The 11,065-nt window shown below is 41.5% G+C and overlaps 1 protein-coding gene across 1 annotated transcript in view; it reads left to right on the top strand.

The window, feature by feature from the left end:
- fbn2b (fibrillin 2b) overlaps window positions 1–11,065 on the top strand; it is a 64,025-nt gene that overhangs the window by 10,374 nt on the left and 42,586 nt on the right. Inside the window, exons 3-6 of the mRNA XM_035653247.1 lie at window positions 1,554–1,636; window positions 2,476–2,577; window positions 8,452–8,547; window positions 9,459–9,554. Coding sequence (XP_035509140.1) covers window positions 1,554–1,636; window positions 2,476–2,577; window positions 8,452–8,547; window positions 9,459–9,554 — 377 coding nt within the window. The remainder of the gene's footprint in view (window positions 1–1,553; window positions 1,637–2,475; window positions 2,578–8,451; window positions 8,548–9,458; window positions 9,555–11,065) is intronic.

Here is an 11,065-nt window from a genome sequence, read left to right as displayed (position 1 = left end):
AGGTGGAACTATACATTTTGGTTGTTCTTTCTCACCTATTAGCTTTATAACTTTATCAATGTCTGCCTGGCTGGCATGTGGAAGACTGTGTGCAGAGGTAGGCAGGTAAGAAGGTAGTCTATCATGATATCATTGTGATAGTCGTATCATCTGACTTGTACATTTGACAGAAAACAAGCAGTAGAAGAAGTTATAAAGTATAAATTGAGTTTGAAAGATGAGGGCATTTAACAGGCAGGAAAGGCCCAATAGAAGAGGCTATTCTGATGCATCATGAGAAATGTATTTGGAACTAAAAGTCAGAAAATCTAAGCCTCTGCTTTATCAATTTTGACTGGTCTTCTTTAAATCTGCCTCTCCCAAGTCCCTCAACTTTGTGGAAGTGCCATATAAATCATTGGTGTAGCCTTGGCTTTGATGAGTTTAGTCACATTAGTCTAATTTTACTAGTCCTTGGTTACTGTCAAAAACACTGGGTAATCAAGTATTACTTTAAACATTCATAAATCAAGTCTTGGGGGCAGAAATTGTCTAGACTAAAGAGATGTGAGCACTGCAGCAAATGACTTTTGCATCTGGATCAGACTTTATCCCAATTTACCAAGCTGTGGTCCCTCAATTCTCAGTCATGCCATCAGCAAATGCAAGCAACTAACCACGAACACAGATGACCACAGATATACACGCCATTATACGCTTTGAAAGGTCACTAAGGATATCATTAGTACCACCACATTGTTGGAATCCCTTCAGCTCGTTAAACAGCTTCATGCAGTCTTGGCGTAATTCACTCGGGTGCACACACTGACTCACACAGACTTCCTTATAGTACATGCATTTAGGTTTTGTGATTGATGCATGTTGGGATTTTTACTCAGTTTCTAAATAAACTGAGTTATAAGTAGGTGTGTAATTATTCACGGAAGATAAAAACTGTGTTGTATTTGCTTGTAGGGAAGCTACAGACCTCAGTCCCACTGCATGTTTATATGTGTGTTGGTGCGCGTGTGAGCAGAGCCCAGTCATCTCTAGTTGTGGTTAAGCCATCTCCTCAGAGAAAAACTTTGTGGCTAACCTGTCAGGCCAATCAAGTGCTGTATAAGCTGTGATGACTCTTACATCTGTCAGACAGGGTCAAAGTTCAAAGCAGGCTCTCCACCAGTAAGAATCTGAGCTGAGTAAGGGGGGGCGGGGTGGGGTCGGGATATTTGCCAGAGAACAGGACAACCGGGCCATGGAATGTTGGAGAAAAGAGGACTTTATACATCCTGTCCTTTTAAATTCAGCCTTGAATGAAAACAAAATGCTACTCCTTGTGTCCCCCTCGCATTTCCTTCCCTTCCTCCCCTCTCTGAAAATACCTCCATCCATCACTCGAGGAGGCTTTGTATCAAAGTTTGTTTTGTATTATAAAAGCAGAGGCCTTGCGGGTCTTGGGCAGCTCAGAAAAAGACTTATAACTTTGTGTATTTGTTTAGGGCTTTTACTAAATATGTTTGGGATGTCTCAATGACTAGTAAGTTTGTTTTTTCTTTCTTTCTTGTCTCTGTCAGGCCCAATGTGTGTGGCTCTCGCTTCCATTCATACTGCTGTCCAGGCTGGAAGACTCTGCCGGGAGGGAACCAGTGTATTGTTCGTAAGTTCCTCCATCCTTAAATCCTCTTTAATATGACAAAGCCCAGTGGATAAGATAACAAATACGCGTGGGATAATTCTGGTTACGTCATCATCAGTGCTCGGTGTTACAAAGTGACTGTAATCACATTACATTTCTCTGTAGCACAGTAATGTAATGCACTACTGTCCTAAATTCAGTAATCAACAGATACTAATCAAACAGTTAGGTTGTTACTTGCATTACCTACATAATGGGCTGATTTAAAAAATGCGAATAGAGTGACTTCCTTGCTTTCAACGAGGAGGATACAGTTTCCTTCAACTTCCTTTGGAGTTGAAGGAACCCTATTAAAAGTTGGGGTCAGAGATATCCTAAACTGTTTTCCTACAATATCCATGAAATTCAACATAGCAACGCCCTACAGAGGCTCTATAACCTGGGCAATCTTCTGACTCAGAGGAGGGACAGGTTGTCTGAGAAAGATTTGAGACACTCAGTAGGTATAACCACTACTTTAGTGATACGCACGTCAAATAAGCTGGACTAGTGTACTATAATGTCAAAGTTTCTGAGCAAGTGACTCAATTAAGTTTGTTTGTTTGAGTGTGTTTTGCTTGTATAATGCAATTCATATTACGTGATCTCAGGCGGTGTTGCGGATTAAGGCAAGTTAGAGTAGTGTAACAAATTGCTAATTAAACAAAGCAATGCATTACCTTTAAAAAGTAACAATCAGTGTGTATTACATTACTTTTTTTGAGCCCAATTATAGACCCTAATGCTGATCATCATGCAAGGCTGACAACATGACAAGTGAATGAACCAATTAAAATTCTCTCTCCTCTCCTTCCTTCCAGCAATTTGCAGGAATTCATGTGGCGATGGCTTCTGTTCCAGACCCAACATGTGTACCTGTTCAAGTGGCCAGCTCTCTCCAAGCTGTGGAGCAGGAGCAGGAGGTCAGTAACAGTGCCACTCATCACACACACATGCAGTAACTGAAGCTTCATCAAACCCGATCATAACGCTGGTAACAGACAAACACAATTAAAGCAGGGGAAACGCTGTTTAGCTGCATTCAATCCATTACTGACAGCTTTGTCCAAAGTGGCTCACATTTCTTCCCCTGCATACACAAATCAGAAGCAACTTGGGGTTCAGTGTCTTTGGGGATCAAGTCACCAACCCCACAAGAGCTGCCTAGAAATAGTCATATATAGGCATATAACCCCTCGTGAAATAGTGGACAGATACAGAATAAGAGTAGCATCAATCTTCTCATCTAACTCTCTGCCAGACAGCAGTGTGTCTCCTAAAAAGACTATTACTTTAGAAGTCAACCCTCTCTAACAACCTGAGCTGCAGCAGATGCCCATCAGCCATCGTAAAATTCAAACAGAAAAGACAAAATTCCAAAACTCAAAGTCCAATTTTTGAATCCTGTAGACAGCTCAGTCAGCAAAATTGCATAGTGGTTCGAGGGGATTACCTTCAACTCCCACATTGAAGCCTTTTGATGGAAAGCATTTTGAGGGCCTGTTAGTCAGTGTATCTGATTCCTTACTGTACGAAGATTGGTAGAATAATCTAGTAGATCATTGTTGTAGTTTATTCCTATTATTCTTCTACTTCAACAACCAGACTTCACTTTACTGTGTGTTTCTGCTAAGTGGCCCAAACTACTAATGAAATGACATTGCTTGTTACACTGGGCAATTTCAGTTCCTACTCCTACAATTACTACAATGGTTCCACCCTCCTCTCATGGGAGCCAGAACAGTACTGTAGCCAGTGTAAAGTCAGTGTATAGAGTCCCAGGCCTGCTCTGCAGCCTGCAGGTCACAGGGTTTGTCAGGATTAAAGTAGAGAGTCTGGCTGCCCCAGCTCAGTCTGCTGGGCTTAGTTACAGACCACTCAGGATGTGTGTGTGTGCGTGTGTTTGGAGTGGAGTGAGGTGTTTTACTGCACACACAGAGTGTGTGAAATCACGTTTGCCTTAGTAAGATTAGTGCAGTGTGTGCAGGGTTTAAATATGAAGTTAATATGTGCCGGACATGCAGAAAACATTGTCGTTAAGCAGCACTTTGGGAGCATGCAAAGTATGTGTCGATGTGTGTATTAAGTAGCGTGCAGTATGTTCAGCTTCGCTGCTTTAGTCAGCCAAAGTCAGCTCGTCAGTTACGCCTGGCCCCTGCCAGACCCTTTACACATGTTCACATTCCATTAAGCCCACTAACACACACATTTTCACTCACACAACTGCACACTCTGACAGACACAGATATATACAGACACTCATAGTCTTATACAAAAAAACTTACTCACACACACAAACACACACAGTGAACATCAGTTGGCTGTGACCCAGAGGTGTAAAACACGAACTGTTCCAGCCATAAGTAAGGACGACCCTTAGAGGAAGGGCATGGAGGGTGGGGTGGGGGAAAACAGCCTCTGACCTGTATGGCAGGATACGCACAGATCTCCTGCAGAGTCAGTACTTTGGCAAGAGCTATGAAGTCATGTTCCTTAGGGGAAGGAATGGTGCGAGAAAGCAAAGTGATAAATTAGCGAGTGAGAGCTTAGCAGAGCTGGACTGAACTGATTGTCGAACTCCGTGATTTCCAGCTTTCCTCAGCAGGGATTTATGGTGGTTTTTTTTTTTTACAGGTTTACAAGCAATGACGAGGCAGGAAAGGAAGCCACTGAAATACTGTATGTTCTGAATAATCAGAGACAGCTTTATTGTTCTTTCATGAATAGAAAATATACTTCAATTCACTGTTAAGAGTGTATCACTACAAAGATCTTCCTCTGGCCTCTCTGACAGCTTTCATGAAGGCCAGAGGTCAAACAGTTTTATGACCTGAGATAAATTAATGCCGAATGCTGTGAAATGACCCTAAGCATGGATCTCACTATAAAAGTTAGCTGTCGCATCTATCAATGATTGGAGCCATAATTGTACAAAGCTATGAAAAGTAGTAAAAGTTGATTTCCTCGCTGACCTTCATGTAACTACTCCCGGGCTCTACTGTGTCTAAATCTGTATTATTTTTGGGTTAGATGTTTCGAATTGTCTTTCCTCCATTTGATATTTGGTCATAAAGCTTTGCTTTGATTTGAATTCCCTCTGAGCTATACTCACTGTTTTAGATGTGTTTAACATTGCTAAGTTGAAAACTGTTTTCACAACATTATCTGTCTCAGAGGCTTTAGGCAATGCCAGAGGAAGGCAAACACTCTTCATTGCAGATCTTGTCTTCCCAAATGTGCTAACTCCCAAATTCAGCTTTTGGAGAGAGTCCACCATTTAACAGGATAATTCAGTGCAGTTGGAAACAAATTGCAGCTCCATGGAGATCCGTTTGGAAATGCCAATTTCCTCTGCCTTAATTATACAGCCTGATTCTAGCACCCTGGTTCGCTGGGTTATAGATAGCATCTTTATGTCTCACATCTTGCCTGTGGAATGCAGAGGTTTAAATAAATCAGCAACACATTTGTGATATGCTACATGTAATCCACATGTCTGTGATTATTGTTGTGTCCACACAGAGGGTTGACTATGATATGATTTTTTTACGACTTTTCCTGGAATCTTTGCTGTTTGCCACTGAACAATACAAGAATGTGTTTCTGTAGATAGCCTTTAGAAGTGTACACATTTCCGGAATAGAAAAGTAAAATCTTGGTTGTTTGACTGCACAAATTTCACCCCTGTAATAAACCCACTGACAGTTTAGAGCAGAGCAGCTGTGCTGAAGATTGTATAGGGCCATCTTTATAACCTTGTCTTCCCATAACCATAATTACGAAATCATTACCACAGACGTTCTTGCTCTAATGCTGAGAAACAGCTGTTTAGACTGACAGGCTTCCATTGGCTATTGACTAGGAGCACTAGTGAGTTCTGGGAAAGCAGAGAGAGAGCTCTTTTTAATTATAAGTCATGTTGCTTCAATGTAGTCCATCTTGACCGCAAAGTATAAGGTATGTAAGCAAATAAATTGGTCTAATTTACCAAGAAAATTGATGATGTGAAAGAGGAACAGAGTTAAGTGGAATGGAAATCTTTGTATTTGACTCTAAACTTGCTTTGACAGCATCTTATGTAGCTTTCTGTTTCACTACATCACCAATTCATGTTGAAACTGAGGCTGACTGGTCCCTGGGTTGTGTGTAAATCAGGACAAAACACAGCTATAAAGCACTTCAGTTTTCCATCAGACACACATGTACCCACACACACACTCAAAGGCTCTACACACAAGCCTGGACTTCCTGTGTTTCGCAGCCTCTCGTAAAAAACACCCAGATGTGAGCAGCTCACCGACGACACTACCAGAATACAGAGGTGCATTGTGGTGCCGCAAAAGCTACACCCAACTCCTTTTGCTCAACGTCTGGAAGACACACACACACATGCACGTGCATATCCCCCCACCCTGTTTCTCTACACGTGCAGCTTTCCAGGCACAGGTCATTTGGGCAAACCATCTCTCTCCACCTGCGGGGATGAAGTGCCATGAGGAGGGGGAGTGAGAGGCAAAGTTAACCAGTGAGATCATCTCCTTCTGTCTCCAAATGTGCTTGTTTGCTTCCTCCTCCTCTTCTCCCTCCTCCTCCTCCTCCTCCTCCTCCCATCTAGTTCCTGTTACAGAGAAAACACATGACAACAACAAAATCTCTGTGACTCGTACCTCCATCTCTCTAGCACCTGTCCCATCATCCTCTGCTCCTGAGGGCAGTGAGTTCAGCGACTGTAGAGAGGCTCTCATTACAACATCTCCCACTGGCCCTTACCAAAAATCCCATATTTAGTAACACTTTTTGTAGGGTGGGGGGTTTAAGAATGAAAGAATTTACCCAAGATGCCCTCAGCTTTGGGGGAGTCTGCATTGCATCACACTGGAATGGTTTTCTCCATGGCAGGGAAAACTGAAATCACTCACTGCAAAAACAATTCATGTTTCACATCACCGCTCCAGTTGTTGGCCTTGAGTGAAGAAAGAGCGTCAATAGAGTGTACGGTGTCTCACCTCATGTCTTGAACAGAGCCGAGGTTGAAACCCGGGAGGAAAAAGAGAGACAGCACAATAGTACACTGACCTATAAACCCAGCGTGCCCCAGAGTCCCAAACTATTTGCTTTAATTTATCACCATATGTTGCCATGAGACACAATCCAGACAAAAAGTGGTTTCTGCCAAATCTGTACACAGCATCTGCCAAGTGTTGCACATGAGAAAGTTAACTGGAATTCCTTCTAGACTTCAGATGCCTCCAATATATGGAGCAAATGAAAGCTTTATTAACAATTTTAGTGAATAACACCCCTGCCTTGCATGGAACTACACTATCCACATGCAAGATTCGTGCTATTGTGCTTTGACTCATGTAACTGATGTCTGTCCTGTGTAAGCTGCCAGTAAGGCAGGCGTGGATGATTACGATGAAAAGCTACCTTTGAGTATATTCACTCATCATGACTCACACAAGTCATATTTAGTGTGTTTGTATATAGTCAGAATAAGTGGGTGGATTATAGTGGCTGAAAAGCCTCCTGTTGGCAAGAGTGCAAACTCAGAAAGTCTCATTAGACAAACTCAGCTATGGGGAAGCTCAGTCATTTCCCCTCTGCTCCACAGCTCTGCATGCCAGAAATTTTAAAGAGAGAAAGAGACATAAACAGGCAGATGGAGAGAGAGAGGGAGGAAATTAATGTTGAACCTGCGATTAAGATATAGACAGAAGAGCATGAAAGGCACTGAGGGAATAGGCAAAAGTGGAGGAAGGAAGAAAAATAAAGGGAGACTAAAGGACAATAAAATATCCTCTTGAGCTAGGATGAAAGAAAAAGAGAATGCAAGGAAACCTTAAGAGGATACAGTTCTCTAACGTCCAGCACTGTAGGTGTCTTCTCCTCTCTCGTGTTTGGTAAAAGACTGGCTCAGCAGAAAGCTGACTGTCTGCCAGGAAGACCAATTAGTTTCCCTTATGAAAGCTGCTGCTACGTGTTTGAGACTGTCAGATTGGCCCTCTCACAGTCTGGTAAAGTAGTCTGCCAGCCAGGAGGCTCCTGCTTCACATCATAATACCTGTACCACCATAGCACTTTTGGTTTGTTTACCCACTACTCAAAGTTACTACCTCATCTTTCTCTTATATTAGCTCCGCCATGCATCCTGTTTCGATTTTTTTTGCCATCGTACCTCACTTCTCTTCCCCCTCACCCATTTTCCTTCTCCTCTCAGCAAATTCCTGAATGACTGACTGACTGACTGTAGCATACAGCTGGCTCGACTTATTGCCGACCCCCAGTCTGCTTGATTAGCTTTGGTTTTGTGGCCTGGGGGCCTTTGAGCCTTGTCTGTTCATCTAAAGCTGGCAAAGAAACACCAGTATTGTGCAAACCCAACTGAAGTGGAAAAAGCCTCTTAATGTGTTAAAGTGACCATGGTTATTTAACTCTAAGGTGTTTGGAAACAGCTCATAATGTGGTTTTTGATTGGATAATAATATAATGAAACAATCTAACAGTCAGTGAATGCTCCCGTATCATTTTTTAATAGTCTAGGTTTGGTTGATAATAAAAGCTTTTGAATAAAACCTTTTTAATAAAATAGTAATTGACTCAAAGCACACGTTCAATGTTCCGGGTCTTATTTATTTTGTGGTGATGTTGAAGCTTTGGTTATTTGGTAAAACAGCGAATGTGAAGGCCTGATCATTTGTTTTTGAAGTGTCTGTTCACACTTTGTGTCTTTCCATCTTTCTTTGTGCTCTTCCCACTCATAATCCCTCCTCTCCTCTCTTTCCTCTCTCCCACAGTTCAATCCTGTAACGTCAGGTGTATGAATGGAGGCAGCTGCGCAGAGGACTCATGCTCCTGCCCGAAGGGCTACACAGGCAGCCACTGTGGACAGCGTGAGTGAAAGCTGCTGCACAGTCAGCACACCTGGGTGTGAATGTGTGTTATGAGGCTAGCTGCAGTATGTCACCTGCTAGAGTAGTTATAAGGACCAAATATCTTCAGGAAGACAAAAATGCAAAGTGTCTACACTTTGATAGATTTACTTCACATTTATCTCTTCATATTTGGACCTCATAAGTATTCAGTGTCTCTATGAAGTTTTAGAATTTAGGATTTTTTTTAGGTTCAGAAAGATTTTTCCAAAACCTTTTTCTGAACCTTTTGTGAGCCAACTAGTCACTATTTGTCCAGTGTTTACTTACAGCATGGCCAGTTTGTATAAAGTATATTTAGATCTTTAGATATATTTCCAAGTACATGGTCTGTAACAGCCAATAATGTAGTTATTACACTACATATTACATGTTACATATTACTCATTACTACATGGACAAACAAAAAATGCACTTTATTTGGATAGTTCACCTTAAGATAGTTGATTGAGTATTAAGTAACATTAACTTTGTTTGTAGTTCAACAGATTATCCATACAGTATATGTAACAATTCATGAATATGCCCTAACCTAACCAAACATTTGTTTGTGAAACAGTTGTTGAATCTCAACTAATAAGCTGTTGAAATGTTACAAATACCCTATAAACTATCTATAGGCAGACGTTTAAAGTGAGGCACTAAGTGAAGAGAGTTGTTGTTACTGGCTAAAGGATTGATGTCATCAGTGAAAATTCTCACATATGTTTGTAATACAAATTATTCAGTACAGTACGTGTTTATGTGTTGGTGATGCATAAACAATGAGGTCATTTGAAGCTTTACGAAAAAATCTGTGTTTGTGAAAGAAAGAGAGCGTGCTAAGTTTGTAATCCTCCATGAATCACTCTCTTTTCCTCTGTCTCCTGTAGCTGTGTGTGAGAATGGCTGCCAGAACGGTGGGCGCTGCATCGGACCCAACAGATGTGCATGTGTCTACGGTTTCACTGGCCCGCAGTGCGAGAGAGGTAAGAACTCATCCTCCTTTCTATGTTGATACAATATGTTATGATTCTCCACTCCTTTCTGCTGGTACGAGTCTTTGCTTGGTATTTCAGTGGAAAAACCAGAGGGTGCTGAAACAATGTACAGGAATATTGCAATTTTTATTTTATAACCTGAGTTTTATTTTGGTAGTTTGGGTGTTAATTCCTTGCATGAGTTATATGAATATTCTCACCAGCATTTCTGAAATTTGAGAATGTGGCGACGTCCAAAAGGGCAAGGAATATGACGGGTCAGATGATGAGCCAATTTATAAACCCACAGTTGACAATTTTTTTGGGAAAGAAAACAAATATTATAGCTGTTAAACTGATCTGGTTGATTTTGCAGACAAATTTACTGGTAACTTTGACATACTATACTTAAAATAGTTGGGCGTACATACAATTTTTTCCCTGCAATGAAGGACTGTAACTGCCATTTTCTGTGAGCTCACTGTTTGCACCTCCAAAGATATGGTTTATATATAAGTGGGCGTTTGTGTACAGTTTGTGTGACTGCTTGCACTCTTTGCTGACTTTACTGTCTGCAGTTGGTGTGTGAAATGTTATCATAACTGATAAGTTATAACGACCACTAGTACTGAATGAAAATAAAACTCCCATCATGTGTTATCAAGCTTTGGAGTCAACTGAGGCAGGATCTGATTGGCCAGGGGATGGAAGGAAAGGAATGAGATTGTATGGTTGGTAGGCTATGCCTTTTTATCAATACACTCCCTACCCACAAACATACTAATGTTAAGGAAGATAGCAAACCAGGAAGGCTTTGATGTGGCCATGCAGTCCTGAGTATCTCTATCAGTCCAGACATACTCTGTAAGCTCTTCTACTGTGGATGACTTCATACAGTTAGCTCAGACAGACAGTGGGTGTTTGTCTCCTAAGCTTTGAACTGAAACCTGAGGTATGTGTGTGGTAGGAAGTGATGTGTTTGAAGTAGGTGGTACAGTCCTATGGGAGATGAAAAAAATACCCAAATTAATGGCTGCATTTAATTTCTGTTCACCTGAGTTCACCTTTTCAGAGAAGGAGAGGAACCTTTAAACCTTCAGATATTCTCTGTCACTAAACTCACCTTGCTGTGACCCTGACGTTTTACCTCCTCCCTCTTCCCCCTGTTACCTACACTTAAGCAGAGGAACTTTTTGGCCTGTAATTTCACTCGCCTCATTCATCTCAGTCTGTGTTCTGCATTATATTATCCTGCCTCCCTATATAAACATACATAAATATACATACGTATAGATTCTTTATCCAGTCTTCTTTTGTTGTGTTTGCATGTTTTTTCCCCTATATCTGGGGCTACCACCCTTCATCAAATCCTATAACTTTTCTAGCCTCCCTCTTACTTCTTGTCCCTCATCTTATTTCTCCATGGAACTCTGGGGTCTTGTTTTCTTGGAAAATACAACATTTCGGGGGTTGAGGGAGCCTTTAAGACATCTGGCAATAAATACACCCCCCCCCCCCCC

Source organism: Morone saxatilis, unplaced genomic scaffold (genome assembly GCF_004916995.1).
Source record: "Morone saxatilis isolate NCDOM2014 unplaced genomic scaffold, NCSU_SB_2.0 Contig12, whole genome shotgun sequence".
Taxonomy (NCBI): Eukaryota; Metazoa; Chordata; class Actinopteri; family Moronidae; genus Morone; species Morone saxatilis.
This window is presented reverse-complemented; position numbering and strand designations above follow the sequence as displayed.